Source organism: Oratosquilla oratoria, chromosome 1 (assembly GCF_046742065.1).
Source record: "Oratosquilla oratoria isolate Oo_2021 chromosome 1, ASM4674206v1, whole genome shotgun sequence".
Classification (NCBI taxonomy): Eukaryota; Metazoa; Arthropoda; class Malacostraca; order Stomatopoda; family Squillidae; genus Oratosquilla; species Oratosquilla oratoria.
Window position 1 is genome coordinate 35,291,585 of NC_134777.1, and position 23,366 is coordinate 35,314,950.

Genomic DNA, 23,366 nt, shown 5'->3' on the forward strand with positions numbered 1-23,366 from the left:
CTGACTGTTGATGTGCTCTGGAGATACACAGGCAGGCTTACTGCTTAGAGTTTATCCAGTGCGGAGAATAAACGATAATTCTTGCAGAGAGTGAAAATTGACTAAATTAATTGGGGCAGTAATAAGTATCAAAAATTAATTTGTTTGTGAAAAAAAATAATTAATGTGCATCAAAAAAGCTTAATTACCTGCAGAAAGACAATGGTTTGGCCTATGAAACAGGAAGGATGCCTAAGACGATGCCATCTGTACAGCTGCCGGTGTTGTTGTTGTGATAACGCCGCAGTGATGCCAGCTCTACCTAGCTGATGCAGCCAGTGTTACCACACGGCTTTATGTGCACCAACTTCAAATATATAATAGGTATTTTGAAAAAAATAATCGGCCGCAACTATTTTTTTTTTTTTTAGGTCAAATCGCATATCTTCGAATATATCCCCGCACATATCGAAAAGTGGTGCAAATTCTTGAATCGCATATACGCGAATTCGCATATATCAAGAACTACCTGTATAAAGAAATTAGAGAGAATCCAAAGAGCAACAACAAAGATGGCACCAACACTTTCAAAATTGACATATGAACAAAGATTGTCCAAAATGGAACTACCAACCCTGGAACAAAGAAAATAAAGAGGAGATCTATTGGCCATTTACAGAATTATGAAAGGTTGGGAGTCCTTCACAGAGAAGATTTATTAAAGTGGGATAAAAGAAAAACAAGAGGACATGAAAAGAAACTCAAAAAGGATAGTTATAGATGAGATCTAAAAAAATGAAACTGTTTCCCAAACAGAGTGGTGGATGTCTGTAACAAAGTGGATAAAACAATAGTATGTGCAAAAACCATACAAGAATTTAAGAACAAAGTAGATGCTGAAAGATACAAAGACAGGTCACAATGAGCATAGCTCCCCTTACAATACAACTAGGTAAATACTAACCAGTACACAAAAAACTGGAGCTACAACCACCACAATCAACATTCCACAACAAAAACACACCCTACACGTACTACAAAAAATACAATGACATTACTAACAAACACACAAAGTTACTTTAATTTCTACATAAACACAATACACATATTGCACTAATACAGGAAACAAAACTAACAACACAGTTCGCACTACCCATATTCACAGAACACACAAGAGTTTGGGAATTTATGAAATACAAAGGTAAGGTCATAACATCAATACACAACAGTACATTTTTCTTCATCAAAATGGAAGAAATTAAGCAAACATTAACAGATAACACAATTGAAATAATCACAATCCAAACTTAGATAATGATAATAACATACATCACAAGTATTCATAAACCATCCACCATGAATTTAAGAACAAACTAGATGTTGCGAGATACAAAGACAGGACACAATGAGCATGGCTCCCCTTCCCATAGAATACAACTAGGTAAATACATCAGCCCCCCTTGGGCTACAGCCCTCAACTCCCTTTCAACTCACTCACAGCTAGATACACAAACAACATATCAAACAAGAAATAAAATACTATAGCAACTTCCCATCCTAAACATATCAAATTCTAGCTACCACCCCACCAGACCATCTCCTCAATATAACTAACATCCAACTACCCTTGACATAACAATGTGTTCACCTTTTCTTCAAACACAAATAACATAGGAAATCATACATAATCTTCCCTGAGACTTAAGTGCTGAGAGTAAACAAATTGATTGAGAAGGAAAAGGAGAAAGAATACCAGAAGCTGAGAAGTGTGGGAGGTGGTCCAGGACAAATGGAAAGTAAGAGTAGAAGAAACATATGTTATGTTTAAAGTTTGAAAAGACAAACTCCACAAAGATGGTGCATAGGATAAGGAAGATGGGAGGGATCAGAAGGAAAGGTAGTGAATTATGATATGAAAGGGTGAAGATGGTGGTAGAAGATAGCAAGCATACAAGTACCAGTTCCGAGGTAGAACTAGGAAAGCATGTGAAAGGTAGAAGAAGAAAGGAAAAGCAAAACATAAGGTGAAGGAGGCAAAGAGGGGAGATGTATACAGTAGTCTGACTGATAATTTTGAAACATATAAGATCTTTTGGAAGAAAGTGAAGAGAGTAGGGAGGGTGAGTCAGGTAGAGAGGAATAGGTAAAGAGATGCAGATGAAAAGATATTAATAGGAGTGAAGGCAGTAAAGAGAAGATGGGTAGAGTATTTCAGGGACTTGTTGAATCTGGAGGAGGTTAGACAGGGACTGATTGTGGCAATGGAAGGAGCTAGGAATATGACAGTGATCTATTCTATATACCAAGGGCTTTCCCCTTTCCTAGAGAGGTAACCAAGTCAAAACGCAAATACCCACTCCCACCAATTTCATTCCCACCCATTCCACTCCCATCCATCACCCTTTCCTCCCTCTCATTTTAGCTCCTCATGAAGGACAGGTCATCCTGGTATCCCACCCACTGTCCTGGGTCACAAGCAATGCAGCAAGACAAAGCATTACTTCTGACCCACATACCATGTGGGTATAACAGTGATGGGAGAAGAAAATGACAGGGCTATAGGAAAAGATGAGGTACAAAATAATTTGAAAGTGATGAAACCTGGTAAGGCACCTGGATTAAATGAGCGTCATGTGGAGTGTCTGAAAAGGGGAGATACAGTTACAGTGGATTCACTAGTGAGGTTGTTTAATGTGTACCTAAAAGAGGGGTATGTGCCAGAGGACTAGAGGAGTGTTTGTAAAGTTCCTGTTAGCCTGGGGCCTTGGGTAAATGGAGAATGTCTATTAAGCAAGGAAGGGAGAAGGCAAAAGATAAGCTCAGGTGGAAAATGGTTATGAATTTCTCCTTGTCTTCTCTATTTATGTGTGAGGGGCCTATGAGGGAGGGTTACAATGTAACTGAAGCAGTGAGGGTAAACTAGTCAACCCCACATCTTGCTTCATTACTTCTGATCCAGGCAGTGGATGGGGGACAAGGATGCCCCTTCATCCACAAGGAGCTAAGATATAAAGGAAACAAATGGGTGTTGGACAGACATGGGACGGGAGAGGGCTGGGTGTATCCCTTAAATGACTACCTCCCATATATGGGGGAAGATGCCTATTTGTATGCACAGTACATAGGAAAAGACATTTCAATGTATACTGCCACCAGTTGTACTTCTAATAAATGAAGAACACTGTACAATAAATCTACATAAATATCTACGCGTAATAATTATGATGATAATGGTGCCTTCATTTCCAGTAACTTGATACCAGCAATCCCACAGCAGCTGGCAATGGTCCCTGGGCTCTCCCACAGATCTCTTTGGGAAGAAACTTTGGAAAACAGTCTGCGTTGTATTTGTGTGAGACTGTTTCTATGTTTATCTATATAACAAAGGTTTCCTCCTCCTTATAAGGCAGGTAGCCATGCCAAAGGCACACACCCATTTCCCCCCCAAAAAAATTCTATGTCACCTGTTGAAAATATTAAGAGGGAGCAGTCATCAGTTGTCAGCTCTCCATGTGTGAAAAGGTTTAAGAAATACAGTTGAGGTTGATAGAGAGAGATCTTGGGCCCAGTTCTGAAACTGAGTGTCAGCCCCCTCAGGGCTGCACTTCCTGATAGAGGCAAGGAAGTTGATAGGTTTTGAAAATGTTCAGCTCCTTTGTCCATCTTGCAGGACCTCCAAAAGCAGGTACCCATCATTGGTTCCAAATATCTCTGTATTGCACCACAAAATTAAGGACCTACAGCACCTACCATTAACATGGTGAAATCTGGCATGTGACCCGTCATTCCAAATACTGTTGTTTTGAGGTAACGTTCATGGCCAGCCAAGTCAATAAAAGTTATCACTTTGCTTGATGATTCACATATCTTCACCCAGTCCAAGTGGCCATGGTCAGGTTTATTGACAACTTTACCTAAGAATTAAGGGAAAAAAGAAAGAAGAAGAAAAAAAAAATCATCTTGAAACACTACAGCATGTTAGCAACTGAAATGCATATGCACACTTCCACAATAAAAAGGCATATAATTTGGTTGTACATTTTTTACTATAAGTATATGATCCACACAGCTTCTTCCTCTCCTGAATTCACAATGTTCGTATCTGTTCCCCTCCCAACCATCCCATTTAGTGCACACCAGTACACCTTATCAACCACACTCAACAAATTTACCTGCTAAAATTACTACATTCATACTTACCTCCCTTCCCTTTATATACACTAGTAAGTCTACACATTCAATCCTCCCATCAACCAGAACACTAACTTTTCTAAAACACACCATGAACAAGTTAAAAAATATATATATATGAAAGGAAAACACAAGAAAGTAATCAATACAAATTATTGTAATTTTAAGCACAGTCAACAAACCTTCACTATCAAACCCTAGAATGTCATTGCCAACAGATGAAGTTCTTCCTGTCTCCATTTCATGTTTGTGACGAAAGAGCTTCATTCGTGCAAAACCTCTACCATTGTCGAGTTCTCCATGAGTCAACACACCCAGCAATGTGGATTTTCCAGCATCTACATTCCCAACAACTGCAACCCTATTAATAGGACATATGGATGCCATATGAACAGAATATCACCTTCTTGAAGAAAATCTAACATTTATTAAAGAGCACTGAAAAGTGCATGTAGTTCATAAGCACTAAAACATTTATGACCTACATTTGTTGTGCATCAGGACGAAAAATGTAAAAAATTATCAATGCTTATAAGACAATACAGCACTGTGAATTAAAAATGAACCCATACTAAAAAAGCAAACTGTTGTGATAATCAGAAAACTAAAACAAATTATTATCATGAGGTTTTTAATGACATGAAATTACAAAACCACAAACTTAGAAAGGTGAGGTAACAGATGACATTACTATTATCTATTATAAACTATCATAGTTATACTAAATATATTTCATATATAAAGAATTAATCAATATTTTTTACTATAGATGTTGGGAAAACTTGATCTGTAATGCAAGTGAAATTCACCAAGTACAGCTCATTTTACTTTCAGCAATATGAAAATACTATCTTCTTCTGAACTACATTATGACTAATAAAGGACATTTCTTTTGTATTAACAAGAGCAACAAACTAATCATTTAACAAATTATGACAACAGAAACAATACAAATAATAAAAAACAACCTACCTAACTTCCATAAAATCTTTGGCATCTGCCCTTCTACGCACTAAGAATTGACCCAGAGTGCCTGTCTTACTTTTCTTCTCCCTCAAGAATATACAGTCAGCATCAAGAGTTTCTGCCAAAGACTTCAATGTGGCAACTGATGCCTCATATTCTTCTTCTGCCAGACCAGATACTGAGTCATCTATTGAAAAGAAATATTGAAAATCCTTATCAATATACTGATTTGGAAGGAAAGATAAATAATTTTATATTCCACACAATACAAAAAATTAAAAACACTAAAAAAGGTCTTTAACCTGATAACTACACAATAGGGTTTCATTGGACAAATCTGTGGTGTGCAATTTTTCAGTTGGAAAAAACATATATATATATATATATATATATATATATATATATATATATATATATATATATATATATAAATACATCTCAAGGAAGTTTTACCATTAAAAATTAAAGTTTGCATGGAAAAGTATAGGATAACAAAACATTAGTTAATTATTTGTCTTAGTTCAGGTGTGGTGTTGTAGCAAACTGTACATTTTGTCACTTGGAGGTAGCAGGCAGTGAGTGGTAGTTATTCTTGGGTGACCAATAGAAAACTTTTCTATTACATTCTCTTTTATACTTTTTCACACTTTGTTCCTCACCACTGATGTCTGAGTTGTCTACTGTTTCTTTCCTTTTCATACAACGGATTTTTGTGTAATTTATCTTACATCTTATACTACAAGAAGTAGAGGGTTGTGGGTTGTGCAGAAGTGGCTGACCTGCACCTTCCATGATGTCTGAGGTGAATTAACCCATTCAACTCCGATGACAAGATGTCTTGTCATTTGGTCAAATAAAACAAAAAATCATAATAAAACAACAAAATGTTTGATGATCAAACAGCACCAGAAAAATATGACGTCATCAGTCCTCCTCCTCGAGGAGGACTGATGACGTCATATTTTTCTGGTGCTGTTTGATCATCAAACATTTTGTTGTTTTATTATGATTTTTTGTTTTATTTGACCAAATGACAAGACATCTTGTCATCGGAGTTGAATGGGTTAAGGGATGTGTGGGTGGGTAGGTCTAGTGTGTGGACTCAGTCACTCTGTGATACCAAACTTCATTTTAAGACATATGGGAGTAAAATATAGCCTTTTCACCATATGATGTATGTTGCAGTTACACACTGTTCACCATATTATTATATTTACCTAGCTGTATTTTGTGGGAAGGGGAGCTACGCTTGTGGTGTCCCGCCTTTGTATCTCGCAGTGTCTAGTTTGCTCTTAAACTCATGAATGGTTTTTGTGCACACTATTTCATTGTTCAGTTTGTTCCAAGTGTCCACCACTCTATGTGGAATATTTTTTTCTTCAGATCTCTTCTGTAGCTATGTTTATTGATTTTCTTTCCATGTCCTCTTGTGCTTCTCTTGTCCCAGTTTAACAAGTCCTCTCTATTGAGTATTTCTGTGCCCTTCATGATTCTGCAGATGGTCAGTAAGTCACCTCTCTCTCTTCTTTGCTCCAGAGTCAGTAACTCCAGTTTAGCCAATCTCTCCTCATATGACAAGTTTGCAAGTGCAGGTGCCATTTTTGTGGCTGCTCTCTGGATTCTTTCTATTTTCTTTATATTCTTTTTGGTACTGGCAGTAGACTGGAAGTGAGCATTAAGGGAGAGCGACTGGAGGAAGTGGATAGTTTTAGATACTTGGGTGCAAATGTGGCAGGAAAAGGTGGAGTGAAGGTGGAGGTAGAATGTAGATTGAGAGAAGCGAGTAAATGCCTTGGTGGATTAAAGAGTGTAATGAGGAATAGACATTTGGGAATGGATGCTAAGAGGAGACTGTATGAAGGAATGATTGTGCCAACAGCACTGTATGGGGCAGAAACATGGAACATAAGAGAGGAAGAGAGAATGAGTTTGAATGTGTTTGAGATGAGGTGTCTGAGAAGTATGATGGGGGTTACTAGGCTGGATAGAGTGAGAAATGAGGAGGTGAGGAGAAGAACGGGGGTGGAAAGGGAGTTGGGAGATAGGGTTGATGAAAGAGTATTAGGATGGTTTGGACACATGGAAAGAATGAGTGAAGAAAGACTAGTAAAAGAGGTATGGAAGGCAGATGTGGAGGGAGTGAACACGAGGGGACGTCCTAGGATGAGGTGGATGGATGGGGTGAAGGGGGCTTTGGGGAAGAGGGGAATGTCTGTTGAGGAAGGACGGGAGAGGACAGAAGACGGGTGAATGGAGAATGGTTGTATATGGATGATGTTGTGATGCATGAGGTGGAATGGGCGGGGGGATGGGGGGTGAGGTAGTATGTGTGAGCAAAATTTGACGCAGCCCAAAGGGATTTCTCCCCGTCTTCTCCTTTTAACCCCTTCCATATGGTGCCGCCTACGTAGGCGTCATGAGGAGCAAGTGGATTCGCGACGCTGCCATATCGGCATCTTGATTATATTTATTGTAGTCGCCCCTGTGTTTTTACATTCTCCCAAATGTGCCCTGAATCCCATTCTCTGTGGTTTTCAAAATTCGCGGGTGAAAGAGAGAACGATCGATATAAGCAGTGACTATATTTTATGATGCGAGTATTATTACAACACGTCGTACGGCTGGCATTGGCTGCTGCCCGGGAGATTTAAGTCCCGTAGTGAAGTGGTTAAGCATGGGGGGACGGAGAGGGGGGGGGGGTCGCCGATTTAATGAATCAGCCTTGCTGTGGATGTGCTGTGTCTTGCGACACTGCTTCTGACCCAAGGCAGTGGACAAGGTGCAGGGATGACCCGTCATCCAGGAGGTGCTAAGATAAGAGGGAGGGTGGAGGGGTGTGGAGTGTATTCAGGGATGGAATGGGTGGGAATGATTTTATGCCTTTTCCTTTTTGGCTACCTCCCTTGTAAGGGGGAAAAAGCCTTGGTATATATATGTACTGGGTGACCACAATGTTGCCGCATATTCTAGTCTAGGCCTTATCAGTGTGACCAAATTTTTTTTCATCATTTCTTCGTCCAAATATGTAAATGCCACTTTTATTGATTTTAGCAAGTTGTAGGATTCTCTGACAATTTTGTTAATCTGTTTATCATAGGAGAAGTCATTTGAGATAATTACACCCAAATCTTTTTCGGATCTCTCCTTCTTTACCTCCTTGCTTTCAATTTCATATTGTCCTGATATTCTATTTTTGCTTTTTACAAACTCCATTATGCTACACTTCTTAATATTGAAGTCCACTTCCCATTTTTGACTCCAGTTCTATACATTATTAAGGTCTTCCTGCAGTGATTCACAATCCTTTTCAGTTTTTACTTTCCTTAACAGTTTGGCATCATCTGCAAAGAAGTTCATGTAACATTTCACATCATCATCCATGTCATTCATATAAATAGCAAACATTATTGGAGCCAATACAGATCCTTGTAGTACTCCACTGATCACCTCTTTCCAACCTAAATATTTTTCTCTAAGCACTACTCTCTTCTTTCTTCCAATCAGGAAGTCCCCCATCCATTTTAGTAGGTTCCCTTGTATCTCTCCTATATGTTCCAGTTTTTTTTAATCATTTTTTGTGTGGTTCTTTGTCAAAAGCTATTTGTAAGTCCAGGAAGGAACAATCAGCCCATCCATTCCTTTCTTGCACTATATCTATTAATCTTGAGTAGAAACATATCAAGTTTGTGGTACATGATCTTCCTTGTCTGAACCCAAATTGTCTTGGGTTTATTATATTATTATCTTCCAGGTGTTTTACCCATCTATTCTTGATGATTTTCTCACAAATTTTGGCTATAGTAGGGAGTAATTGGTGAGGAACAGTGTGGGTTTAGGACAGGTAGGGGTTGTGTAAATCAGATTTTTGTGGTAAGATAGATATGTGAGAAACCTATAGGAAAAGGTCAGGATGTATTTTGGGCTTTTATGGATTTGGGAAAAGCTTATGACAGGGTAGATAGGAAGGCACTGTGGGAGGTACTGCAGATATATGGGATAGGAGGAAAGCTTCTAGGAGCTGTCAAGAATTTTTACGAGAGTAGTACAGCTTGTGTTAGGATTAGAAATGGAGAGAGTGAATGGTTCAAGGTAAAGGTGGGACTTCCTCAGGGATGTGTTATGTCGTTCTGGCTGTTCAATCTTTACATGGATGGGGAGGTGCGAGAGGTGAATGCAAGGGTAGTGGGTCAGGGATTAGAGATGGTTAAAGAAAATGGAGAAAAGAGCGAAATAAACCAGTTGTTGTTTGCTGACGACACTGTGCTTATAGCAGGATCAGAGGAGGGATTGAGGAAGTCAGTGACAAAGTTTGAGAAGGTGTGTGAAAGAAGGAAGCTGAAAATAAATGTGGGTAAAAGTAAGGTGATGAGATGTACAAGGGGAGAGAGTGACAGCAGGCTGGAAGTGAGCATAAAGGGTGAAAGACTGGAGGAAGTGGATAGTTTTAGATACTTGGGTGCGAATGTGGCAGGAAAGGGAGGAGTGGGGGTGGAGGTAGAATGTAGATTGAGAGAAGCGAGTAAATGCCTTGGTGGATTAAAAAATGTAATAAGAAATAGATATCTGGGAATGGATGCTAAGAGGAGGTTATATGAAGGAGTGATTGTGCCAACAGCACTGTACGGGGCAGAAACATGGAACATAAGAGAGGAAGAGAGAAGGAATTTGAATGTGTTTGAGATGAAATGTCTGAGAAGTATGATAGGGGTTACTAGGCTAGATAGAGTGAGAAATGAGGAGGTGAGGAGGAGAACAGGGGTGGAAAGGGAGCTGGGTGATAGGGTTGATGAAAGAGTATTAGGATGGTTTGGACACATGGAAGGAATGAGTGAAGAAAAATTAGTAAAAGAAGTGTGGAAGGCAGAGGTGGAAGGAGTAAATATGAGGGGGTGTCCTAGGATGAGATAGATAGATGGGGTGAAAGGGGCATTACAAAAGAGAGGAATGTCTGTGGAGGAAGGATGGGAGAGGACAGAAGATAGTGGTGAATGGAGAAGGGTTGTGTATGGATGATGCTGTGATGCATGAGGGGGAGTGAGTGGGAGATGGAGGGTGAGGAAGTATGTATGAGAAAAAATTTGACGCAGCTCAAAGGGATTTCTCCCCATCTTCTCCTTTTCTGCATGAGGGGATGGAGAGGAGGGTCGCCTGAATTTATGAAGCAGCCTTGCTGTGGATGTGCTGTGTCTTGCAACACTGCTTCTGACCCAGGGCAGTGGATAGGATGCAGGGATGACCCATCATCCAGGAGGTGCCAAGATAGAGGGAGGGAGGAGGGTGGAGGGGAGTGGAATATATAGGAAATGAAATGGGTGGGAGTGGTTTCTATGCCTTTTTCTTTCTGGCTACCCCCCCCGTGTAAGGGGGAAAAAGCCTTTGGTATATGTATGTACTTGTCTGTAGGAACTCCAATACCAAAAAGGGGAGTACTTACCTGCACCAACTCCAACATCAAAGAGAGTTTCACCATGGCCATCAGATATCTTCTCTTGCAGATGTTGCTGAAGTTGATCAAATACTTTCTCATCGGGGCTCACCATCATCCCCTTTGCATAAACAGATGTAATTTGCAAAGTATTAATGTCAATAAAGTTGAAGTTATTAATAATTTCAGACCCATACTGAAAGACCCTTTCCCCTTTACAAGAGGAGTAGCCAATAATTACATATAACAAATACCTGAACATTTTCTTTGTCATATCAAAGTATTGAATTTATAACTATAAGACTTCATATGTCATGCATACGGCCTTGGCTATAAGATGGACATTTTAAAAAAATTATCTTGCTGTTATCCATCTTCAAAACCTGTCAAGACCCTTACCTCCATCAGGAGAGGAAGGCTGTCACTCAGTCTTCAGACTGTGTTCAAGATTTCCCATTACAATGTTGACAAGGAGAGCTGACTACTGGCAACTACTCCCCTCCTACAACTACACATCAGTGACCAAGAAGCAGTCACACAATCAATTCAGTTTTAGAATTAAAAGATCATGTCACTTGCTCCTGCTTTTACCAAAGAGTGGGTGATGTACTACAGGAAAGGAATGGCCGGTTTGATTGTGTGTACTCATATCTAGACAGCTTTTACCAAGATACCTCACAAAATTCTACTATGGAAATTGGAGCACATTGTCAACTTCTGAAATAACCAAAAAGAATATAAAGAAAATAGAAAGAATCCAGAGAGCAGACACAAAAATGGCACCTGCACTTGCAAACTTGTCATATGAGGAGATTGGCTAAACTGGAGTTACCGACTCTGGAGCAAAGAAGAGAGGTGACCTACTGACCATCTATAGAATCATGAAAGGCACAGAAATACTTGATAGAGAGGATTTGTTAAACTGGGAGAGGAGAAGCACAAGATGACATGGAAAGAAAATCAATAAACATAGCTACAGAAGAGATCTGAAGAGAAAAAAAAATCCACATAGAGTGGTGGACACTTGGAACAAACTGGACAATGGAATAGTGTGTGCAAAAACCATTCATGAATTTAAGAGCAAACTAGACACTGCAAGATACAAAGGCGGGACACCACGAGTGCATCTCTCCTTCCCGCAAAATACAACTAGGTAAATAAATACAGGAAAGGATTTCCTGAGAGACCAATACATGAGAACAGTAGTAACAATAAGATATCAGGAAGGAAGGCAATGACTCCATAAATCACAGAAGGGTCATACTATACCCATAATGTTTTCTATGTAAATGATATGATAGAAGATACAAGCTTCACTTATATATTTGCAGACAATACAGAGTGAGGGATGAGGAAGACTGCAAGTTGTATTAAAAAAGTCTGGACAGTATTTGTGCCTAAAGCTAGGTATGGAAAATGAACTTCAATGCCAAAATATCCAAGCTACTGGAAATAGGTAGACTCAAAAAGACTATCATTGAATTTCTCAATTGAAGCAAGACAATTACAAGATCAAAAACAAAGGATCTGAAAGAATCAGTCAAATACATAGGCAAGATTAAAGGCAAGACACACATCAGTGATGAACTAATTTTTTTAACATAAAGAGACAATGAGAAAAAAAAATCATAAAGCCTAGTCATGGGAACACACTGAAAAAGACATGTCTGGCAGATGTCAAGAAACACAGCTTTCTGTATAAACGTGTCAACTTCTGAAATAACCAACTCAGCCCATGCTAAAACCATAAGCAAACTTAAATCTAGGTACAATGGAGAAAAAGAAACAGAAGCCCCATTAGCATAGCTCCTTTCTTGTATACTACAATCAGGCGAATACACTAATAATTGTTGCCCCAAGTTTGACTGACAGGACACCTACAACCCCATAGGGGCTGGCAATAGTCCTTAGGCCCTCCCATATATCTCTTTCTATGAAAAAAAAAAAAAAAATGTCTGTATTAAACAAGTGTGGGACTGTCACCTGCCACCAGCTAATAGTAGTACTAAAAGAGGAGCAACTGCCAGTTGTCAGTTTTCTTTGTGAAAGTATTAAGGAAATACAGCAAAAATTGCTAGAGAAAGATCTTGTGCCCAGTCTGGAGATTAAGTCTTAGCACCCCAAGACTGCACCCCTGCATAGAAGAAAGGTATTGATGGGTTTCAAAAACAGGCTGGGATATAATTCACTTTGATGTCTGTCTTGTAGGACCACCACATACAGGTACCAGTCACTAGTACCCCCCACACTAATACATCACAGAAACAATACAATGTTCTTCCCAAAAAATCTATGCTTTGACTTTTCCCAGGAGTAATATATAGTGGGGAATTCCTAATCCTACTCCACCCCATTTAGACACTTCTATGACATGCATAGGAACATGGTCAAGGCATTCTTCTACCCCCTCTCCCTACAACCACAGGAGGACCAGAAAAGGAAGAGGGGAAGTAACAGAAATGCTAAAGAATATATTCACTTGGACAGCATAAAGGAAGGGCAATAATGATGTTGGCTTTGGTCCATAGGGGTGCCCTAAAACAGTCCATACAGTGATGGGTGCATGTTACCATGCTTGGCAGGGGTTTGAAGTTAGTGATTGAGGGGAAGGAAATGTGAAAGTGAGCTATTTGTTCATGGATGACACTGCACTTGTTACTGAAGCAGTTGGTGGCAGATTGGGATGGTGTGTGAGAGGAGGAAGCTAAAAGTAAATATGGGCAAAAGTGAGGTGATGCGACTACAATAGATGGTGGAAGTGGATTGCAGATGAATTTAAAAGGTGAGAGGCTGAAGGAAATGGAGAGTTTAAGTATTCTGGCATCACATGTAGTAGGAAATGGAGGAATGAGGTAGGAAGGTGAATTATAGAGTAAGGGAAGCAAGTAAATGTCTGAGGGGAATTATATGGAATATATTATGAGAAAAAGACGTCTGGGGATGAACACAAAGAGAAGACTGTACAAGAGAGCTAATAAAAAGACTGTACATGAGAGTTAATAAAAAGATGTTTTGGAAAGAAATTAAGAGAGGAAGAGGAGGCGAATCAAGTAGAGAAGAAGAGGTAAAAGGTGAAGATGGAGAGATGATAATGGAAGAGAAGGCATTAAGAGGAAGATGGGAAGAATATTTTAGGGAGTTGCTAAATGTGAAGGAGGATAGGGAGGGAAAGATAGCTGCAGTGGGAAGTGCTAAGAAAATGACCGTGATGAGTGAGGAAAATGGAGGAGAAATAAGGAAGGATGAAGTGAAGACAGCTGTTAAGATGATGAAAGCAGGTTAAGGCACCTGGTCTGGATGGATGCCATGCAGAATGTCTAAAAAAAAAAGGAGGTACAGTGATGGTGGACTGCCTGGTGAGGTTATTTAATGTTTGCTGGAGAGAGGGTAGAGTGCTGGAGGACTAGAGGAGTGCCTGTATAGTTCCACTTTACAAGGGAAAAGGGGACAAGTGTAAGTGTAGTAGTTTCAGAGGAATCAGCTTGTTAACCCCTTCACCCTGGGCCAAAATCTCGCGGGCAGCATGAGCTGCCAGACGTGCGATGTTGCGTCATAATACTCGCATTATAAAAAATAAAGTCACCGCTGTATTGCTCGTTCTCTCTTTCACCCGTGAATTTTGATAACCATAGAAAATATGATGAAGCCAGTTTACAGAGTATGGGGGTCATGCAGGTACAACTACAATAACTATAACCAAGACGCCAACATGGGCATCCTCGCGTACCCACTTGCTCCTCATGACGCCTACGTAGGCATCACCTTATGGAAGGGGTTAAGTGTAGTTGGGAAGGCTTATGGGAGGATCTTGATTGAGAGGATTAGGAGAGGAACAGAGGGAGTAATTGGTGAGGAACAGTGTGGATTTAGGACGGGTAGAGGTTGTGTAGATCAGATTTTTGTGGTAAGACTGATATTGTGAGAAAGCTACAGGAAAGGGGAAGGATGTTTTTTGGGCTTTTATGGATCTGGAAAAGGCTTACGACAGGGTAGACAGGAAGGCACTATGGGAGGTTGTGCAGATATACAGGATAGGAGGAAAGCTTCTAGGAGCTGTCAAGAGTTTTTACAATAGTAGAGCATGTGTCAGGATTAGAAATGGAGAGAGTGAGTGGTTCGAAGTAAAGGTGGGACTTCGTCAGGGATGCATTATGTTGCCCTGGCTGTTCAACTTGTACATGGATGGGGTGGTGCAAGAGGTAAATGCAAGGGTAGTGGGTCAGGGATTGGAGATGGTTAAAGAAAATGGAGAAAAGTGGGAGGTGAGCCAGCTGTTGTTTGTGGATGACACTGCGCTTGTGGCAGAATCGGAGGAGGGACTGAGGAGTTTGGGAGAGTGTGTGAAAGAAGAAAGCTGAAGATAAATGTGGGTAAAAGTAAGGTGATGAGATGTACAAGGGGTGAAAGTGGCAGTAGACTGGAAGTGAGCATTAACCCCTTCCATACGGTGCCGCATACGTAAGCGGCATGAGGAGCAAGTGGATAAGCGAGGCTGCCATATCGGCGTCTTGATTATATTTATTGTAGTTGCCCCTGCGTAATGACATACTCTCTAAACTGTCTTCATCACATTTTCTATGGTTATCAAAATTCACGGGTGAAAGAGAGAACGATCGATATAAGCGGTGACTATATTTTATGATGCGAGTATTACGACACATCGTACGTCTGGCAGCTAATGCTGTCCGCGAGATTTTGAACCGTACTGAAGAGGTTAAGGGAGAGTGACTGGAGGAAGTGGATAGTTTTAGATACTTGGGTGCAAATGTGGCAGGAAAAGGTGGAGTGGAGGTGGAGGTAGAATGTAGATTGAGAGAAGCGAGTAAATGCCTTGGTGGATTAAAAAATGTAATGAGGAATAGACATTTGGGAATGGATGCTAAGAGGAGACTGTATGAAGGAGTGATTGTGCCAACAGCACTGTATGGGGTAGAAACATGGAACATAAGAGAGGAAGAGAGGAGTTTGAATGTGTTTGAGATGAGGTGTCTGAGAAGTATGATGGGGGTTACTAGGTTAGAGTGAGAAATGAGGAGGTAAGGAGGAGAACAGGGGTGGAAAGGGAGTTGGGAGATAGGGTTGATGAAAGAGTATTAGGATGATTTGGACACATGGAAAGAATGAGTGAAGAAAGACTAGTAAAAGAGGTATGGAAGGCAGATGTGGAGGGAGTGAACATGAGGGGATGTCCTAGGATGAGATGGATGGATGGGGTGAAGGGGGCTTTGGGGAAGAGGGGAATGTCTGTTGAGGAAGGACGGGAGAGGACAGAAGACGGGTGAATGGAGAATGGTTGTATATGGATGATGTTGTGATGCATGAGGTGGAATGGGGGGGGGGTAGTATGTGTGAGCAAATTTGACACAGCCCGAAGGGATTTCTCCCCATCTTCTCCTTTTATGCATGGGGGGACGGAGAGGGGGGGGGGTCGCCAATTTAATGAAGCGCCCTTGCTATGGATGTGCTGTGACTGACACTGCCTCTGACCCAGGGCAGTAGACAAGGTGCAGAGATGACCCGTCATCCAGGAGGTGCTAAGATAAGAGGGAGGGTGGAGGGGAGTGGAGTGTATTTAGGGATGGAATGGGTGGGAATGATTTTATGCCTTTATCTTTTTGGCTACCTCCCTTGAAAGGGGAAAAAGCCTTGGTATATGTATGTATGTATGTACAAAGAGCAATGACAAAGTTGGCCCCAACTCTCTCCAAATTAACATAAGAACAAAGATTGTCCAAATTGGAACTACCAACTCTGGAACAAAGAAGAGAAAGAGGATATATGCTGACTAGTTAAAGAATCATAAAGGAATGGAAATCCTAGATAGGGATGATTTATTAAAATGGGACAATGGAAAAACAAGAGGACATGAAAAGAAACTCAAAAAAGATAACAATAGAAGAGATTTGAAAAAAATAGCTTCCCACTTAGAGTGCTGGATACCTGGAATAAATTAAGTAAAGAAACAGTGTGTGCAAACACTATTCAAGATTTTAAGAAAAAACTTGATGCCTAACATTTGCACCCAACATACATCGCGCAAGACTACAGCCCAACATTTGATTGCCCAAGGTTTGGGGGGGCCTGGCCCCAATCCCCAGCTCTACCACCGCTGTGTGCCGCCACTTGATCTGCCACCGCTGTCTAACACTACTACCGGCTCGACTGCCGACACTTGATCTACCAGATCATCTGCTACCGCTGCTTACTGCTCAACTACTGTCACTTGACTTGCCAGATCATCCAGATTGTCTGCCACCACTGCCTGTTAGGTCTATGATTACCAGTTCAACTGCGTACACCTATCACAGGAATCTGCTACTGCTCAACTGCTGCCACTTGACTGCCAGATCATCTGCCACAACTGCTTGCTAGGTCTGTGGCTGCCAATTCGACTGCATACACTCACCTATCACAGATATCTGCTGTTGCTCAACTGCCATCACTTGTCTACCAGATCAACTGCTGCCACTTATCTGCCAAACTGCCTACTGCTGCTGCCTGCCAGCATGACTGCCAGTTTGGCTACCCACCAGCTCAACTGCCATTGCTGCCTGCCAGGTCTGCCAACAGCCAGCTTGACTGCCTACACTCTTGCCTACCACATGTATATTCATGGCCAACCACCATTGCCACTAGATTATTTAGCAAACTAGAGCTGTGAGCATCCCCACCTTGACCCCTCATCACGTTCAACTGAGATCACAAGGTCCCACACCTCAACTCTGGTAAAGCTAATGACTAGCAACCTCAACTGTCAAGTCCATGATGTCCTGAGTGGCCTACAATCCACCTGCCAACCACGACCATTCTCAAGTATCTGTCTTTTCTGGGAAATGTTGCAACCATGCTAACAATGCCACCATACAACATGATTCCAAGACATGCTCCAGCAGATCCCCTGAGCAGCCTCCCAAGATATATCTACCTCTTCAACATTACCCATGTTGTACAGGACAACTCCAGTTCCACACGAGCAGCTGAGTGCCCCGAGGCTTGCTACCCTGTGGCAAACGGACCACCACCTGCTGCTACCCCTGCTGTCTGATGACCAACTCTACCTTCACCTTCAAGTTCTGGCCCCATCATGAGGACTACTACCTTGACGATTTCTAGTCAAGGCTCCACACGACTTCACTTCCAGCCTTGACTTGTATGGGGGCATGTTAGAAAGATTGTCCTCACTCCTCCATTCCTCACCTCTTCTCTAGCTGCCCCACAACCTTACTGACTTACAAGTTGTCCTATAGGACACATTTACACCCACCCAGCTACATCGGGTCGACCAAGGCTTCCTTGATGCCCATAGGTGGGACAGAGCTTCTTTAAGGAAACTCATGTGATCTAAGTTCAGACCTTGATGACTAAACCTGCACCTCGGCCAGCTGTATCAGGACAGACCTTAGTTCTTTCAAGAACTCAGGTGCAGTACCAGCATTAGTCCCAGCGATGACTAACCTGCACCTCAACCATCCGCATGAGCCACATGGAAACAGACAACAATCCTTTGAAGAATGCACCCTCCCTCTGGCTGACTCAGCAGCATAAGAACATTTTGCGTCTGACTTCCCACACACCACACTTTGATCTCATGCCAATTAGGAGCAGGTCATGACCTGTCTGTGTATATAAAGATGGTCATAACAGATAAAGAACAGATTGCCTAAGAGCATCATAATGTAAGCCTGGCTCGCTGTCTCCTTACTTTCTCACCTCCTCCCCCTCCCCCACAAGCAGACCAAGTTGGGACACAGCTTGATAGTCATTACCTGCTTCACCATCTCTACCCCTTTTTCTTGCACTTAAAATGAGCTATCATTATTTGGCACCCAACATTTATCTCTAAATAAATATTCTCTCCATCAGAGTTTGCCTTCAAACCAGCCTAACATTTGGCACCCAATGTGGGGCAAGACTACAGCCTAACAGGTACCATATATCTTGCATACAACAAAACTAAAAAGTCTAACCTTTACTACTACATAGCAAATCCTATCTACCATAAGCTGTCTTGTAATGAACAGCTTTATTAACACAAAGACATGCATATTCAGCTATGTCTTTTCTCCCTACCATCAATTTCAATTTATATTCCATGAAAAATATTGAAACTAATACAGGGCAAACCTGAACAAGTTATACATGTATGAAATATTATATATATATATATATATATATATATATATATATATATATATATATATATATATATATATATATATATATATATACACACATACAATAATAGACTAAAAAAAAAAAAAAAAAAAAACTCACCTTAAGGATAACAAAATTTTCCACTTCAGTGGCTGGCAGCATATCCACACCATCTCCTTGTGGTGAATGATCGGCATAATGGTCTGGATCCTGCTGTATTATTTGCCGCTCTTTTTCTATGTCAACAGCCGCCATTGTAATGTAGCTACTTGTTATCCTATTGTAGTGTTGTTGTAGCCACTCTTTCTGTTATGGCTTTAAGCAGTCTATGGAGTATTCACTTTTTTTTTTATATAAAGTGGTGACTTTGGTATCTTCAAAATATTGGCCAACAATAAGCTCATAAGGTTAGTAATAATGGTAATCTCACTACCGGTATTATTGTTCTTTGTATGTTTCTATCACACATGAATGATGCCACCATAGACTGTTGTCTGAAATGAAAAATAACTTAAAATAGGGAATGATACTGAAAAGTTTACATACAATGATGCAATATGATGCAATCAAGTTGGTGAATGAAACAACACTCAAGCTTATATGATGCAATCAAGTTAGTGAATGAGACAATACTCAAACTAATATATTTATATATTTATATATATATATATATATATATATATATATATATATATATATATATATATATACACACACACATTTTGATGGAAATCTATAATGAAGGAGTGGATAAATATATACCAAGACAAAAACAGAAAAAGGTTTATATTAAGTGCTGGTTTAACAAAAGATGCAGTGAAGCAAAAGATAGAGGGTAAAGCTTGGAAAAGATGGAAATATAAAAAAACCTGGAAAGTGGCAAATATATATCAATCAAAGAAATGAATATGTACAAATACATTGGGACAAAAAAAATAAACTATGAAAAAAACATATAAGAAAAATATAAGGACCAACCAAAACTATTCTACAGATATGTGAACAGTAAACTACAAACGGGAAATAGTGAAATTACACCATGGGAATACATTATACACAGAAGATATAAAAAATGGAGGCAGTCATGAACAAACATTTCAAGTGAGTGTTCATTAGAGAAAATATACAGTATTAGGACAAAGGGAGTGAAGTCAAACCCTTCCCCCCATGAGGGAAATTACGGTAACACAAAAAGAAATAATGGACCAAACAATGAACCTTGATGTTAGGAAATCATATGGCCCAGATGGAATTGCAAACTGGTTACTAAAAGAATGTATAGATGAACTAATAGACTAAATATATAATGTAATAAATTGCTCACTCAAAGAAGGAAAAATACCAGAGGACTGGAAAAATGCCAATATCATACCAATATATAAAGGGGGAAACAAAGAGGACCCAAAAAATTACAGATCAGCTCCCCTTATATGCACAGTAGCCAAAATTTGCAAAAAAGTTATCAAAAATAGAGGGATAAAACATCTGAAGAACAATATACTACAGTAAATCTGAGACAATTCAGATTTAGACAGGGAAGATATGTGCCACAAATGTGATCTGTTTCTACTTAAGACTACTAGATATAATACAAGAAAGGGATGGATGGGCTGATTGTGCTTTCCTAGACTTACAAAAAGCTTTTGATAAACTACCACAAAAAATTATTAAATTGGAAACCACAGGAAGGATACTAAGGTAAACTGCTGAAATGGAGGGAGGATTTCTTCCATGGAAGAAAAATGAGAGTAGTGCTCTAAGATAAGAGTTCTACTTGGGAGGAGGTGATTAGTGGAGTTCCACAGGGATCAGTATTACCTACTTCTGAGTCTGGTGTTTTCTACGTTTCCACCATTATGGTTCCTGGACAGCTTTTTTTTGCACATACATATATGTATATATGCATATACATATATATATATGTATATACACACACACACACACACACTTTCAACGAACGGACGGCTTGAAGAACGTTCTGAAGAAAAGTGAAGATTGTGGATCCCAACGCAAAGAGAAGTGCCTTTTTGTATTTGCAGGGTGGGGGGAAATTGCTCGTGGGGTAGTGGGAAAGTAAGGAAAGAGGAGAGGGGGAGGGATTGCTGGGGAAATGGAAGGTAATGAGGAGGTGGAGGAAATGGCCCTGACGGGCCGCCGTAAGGTAGACAAACGACCCCAAGACGAGTTGGATGATGACGACATGTCTAATAGGAATGTGAAGATTAGAGGTATAGATAGGAGCAATATAGCAGAAAGTGATGAGAATATTTTCAAGGGATTTAAAGAGAGTGAAGGTCGATAAGGTGATCGAGGACTTGGAGAGTAGGTTAGGTCATATGAACACCATTTTACAAAGGGTTGAAAGATTGGAAGAACTGGAAAAGGCGAATAAAAACTTAACTGATGAAATAGAAGACCTAAAAAGACAGTTAAGAGAGGTAAAGGTGGAGAAAGAGGAATTGAAGAAGAATAGTAAAGAAAACAGAGAAACGATAGCTAAAGAAAGTAAAAATTGGAAGAAAACCCAAGAAGGAAATAAGGTTTCATTCACTGACATAGTCAAACAGCAATTGAAAGAACATACTGAAGACTCAGTTATTAAAGTGATGAGACAAAAGGAGAATATAGTAAGGGATTTAGCAGACAAGAAGAAATGTATAATTATATTAGGAATGGAAGAGAAACACAACACAGATAGAACCACAAGAATCAAAGAGGAAAATGAAAAAGTAAGCCAATTACTAGAATCAGTTCAGGAAGATGAACCAGGAATTATGAAACAAATCGAAGAGAAATTTAGACTCGGAAAGTATAGCACAGACAAGACCAGACCAATTAAGATTAAATTCAAGTCACAAACAACGGCAGAGAATATCTTATCCAAAACAGGGAAACTAGCAACAAGTGAACAATACAAAAAGATATGGATAAAAAGAGAAATGAATAAAGAGGAAAGAGAGGAAGAAAAGCAGAAAAGACTGGAAGCTAAGACAAAAAACGAGAACAGAACGGAGTCAGAGAAAGAGAGATTCTATTGGAGAGTAGTGAACATGAAACTAAGGAAGTTCGACATACAAAAGAAAAACATAAGGGAAACAGAGAACACAATGGAAGTGGCAGAAAACTAAGAGTGTCTTACACAAATATAGATGGATTAATAACAGGATTGAATGAGCTGAATGATTATTTGAAAGAAAAAGAACCGGACATAATGGGAATTGTAGAAACAAAATTAAAAGGCCCACTACCACCCAACAGTGTAGGACATGATGCATACAATTATTGGATTAGAAACAGAGAGAAAAAGCAAGGGGGTGGAGTTATGTTCCTGACTAGGAAGGATATAAACGTGAAAGGTGTCATATATGGAAAGAATACAGTAGAGATGATTATGATAGAAGTGGAAGACAGAGATAAGAAGAGCAGAAAATTTGTGATCAATTATGTGCCTCCGAAAACAGCCTCATGGGAGGAGAGTGAATATAAAAGTATGTTAGAGGACACAAAGATAGCATTAACTAAAATAATGGAAGACGGAGGAAGAATAGTTATGATGGGCGACTTTAATTGCAAAGAAATCTGCTGGGAAGAAATGACAGTAAAGAGTGGTGATGACTCATGGGGAAATGCTCTACTTGAGATGATTACTGACCATTCAATGACACAATGGATACAAGAGAACACTAGGTATAGAAATGAAGAAGAACCATCGAGGCTAGACTTAATAATTACATCTGATCCTAGAATAGTGGACAAGATTGAATATAAAACACCAATAGGTAAAAGTGACCACATATTAATTGAACTGGAACTTAATGAAGAAAAATATATCAAAAGAAATGAACAATATAGAAAAGGAAGAATGATGTATGAAAAAACAAACTTTGATAAAATAAGAGAATTCTTCCAACAAGAAAACTGGGAAGAAATATACAAAGAAGAAACATCAGTGGAAGAGAAATGGAATATTTTGACAAAAATTTACAAAAAAGGAGTGGAAAAGTATGTCCCAAGACAAAAACAAGAAAAAGAATATGTAAAATGCTGGTACAACAAAAGTTGTAGGGAGTTAAAAGACAAAAGAGACAAAGCCTGGACCAGATGGAAAAAAGACAGAAGACCTGAAAAATGGAAAATATATACTGGTTATAGAAATGAATATGTACAAAAGTGCAGAGAGGAAAAAAGAAAATATGAAAAAGATGTTATAGAAAAGTGTAAAGATCAACCAAAACTATTCTACAGATTTGTAAACAATAAACTGAAAAACAAACAAGACTTGGAGAAATTAAGACAAGGAGGAGTTGAATACACTGAGGAAATGGAAATGGCAGAAATTATGAACAAACATTTTAAATCAGTGTTTACAAGGGAAAATATACAACCTGAAGAGATTGAGTGGAAAGAAAAAGTCCCCCCTATGGAAGAAATAGAAGTAACAAAGAATGAAATATTGACACACTTGGGTAATTTTGATGTCAGAAAATCGCATGGACCAGATGAAATAGCAAACTGGATTCTGAAAGAATGCAGGAATGAACTGGCAGACAAAATACATAGCATAATAAGCAGTTCCTTAAAAGAAGGAAAAGTTCCAGAAGATTGGAAAAAAGCAAATATAGTACCTATATATAAAGGAGGAAATAAAGAA

General features: G+C 39.6%; 1 protein-coding gene across 3 annotated transcripts in view; it reads right to left on the reverse strand.

Moving 5' to 3' along the window:
• LOC143032846 (GTP-binding protein 1-like) overlaps positions 1–23,366 on the reverse strand; it is a 135,859-nt gene that overhangs the window by 99,014 nt on the left and 13,479 nt on the right. For all 3 annotated transcript variants that reach the window (XM_076198011.1, XM_076198020.1, XM_076198030.1), the window contains exons 2-6: positions 18,836–19,209; positions 10,571–10,682; positions 5,143–5,323; positions 4,353–4,531; positions 3,730–3,893 (exon numbers count right to left, since the gene is read on the reverse strand). In XM_076198011.1, coding sequence (XP_076054126.1) covers positions 3,730–3,893; positions 4,353–4,531; positions 5,143–5,323; positions 10,571–10,682; positions 18,836–18,970 — 771 coding nt within the window. In that variant the 5' untranslated portion in view covers positions 18,971–19,209. The remainder of the gene's footprint in view (positions 1–3,729; positions 3,894–4,352; positions 4,532–5,142; positions 5,324–10,570; positions 10,683–18,835; positions 19,210–23,366) is intronic.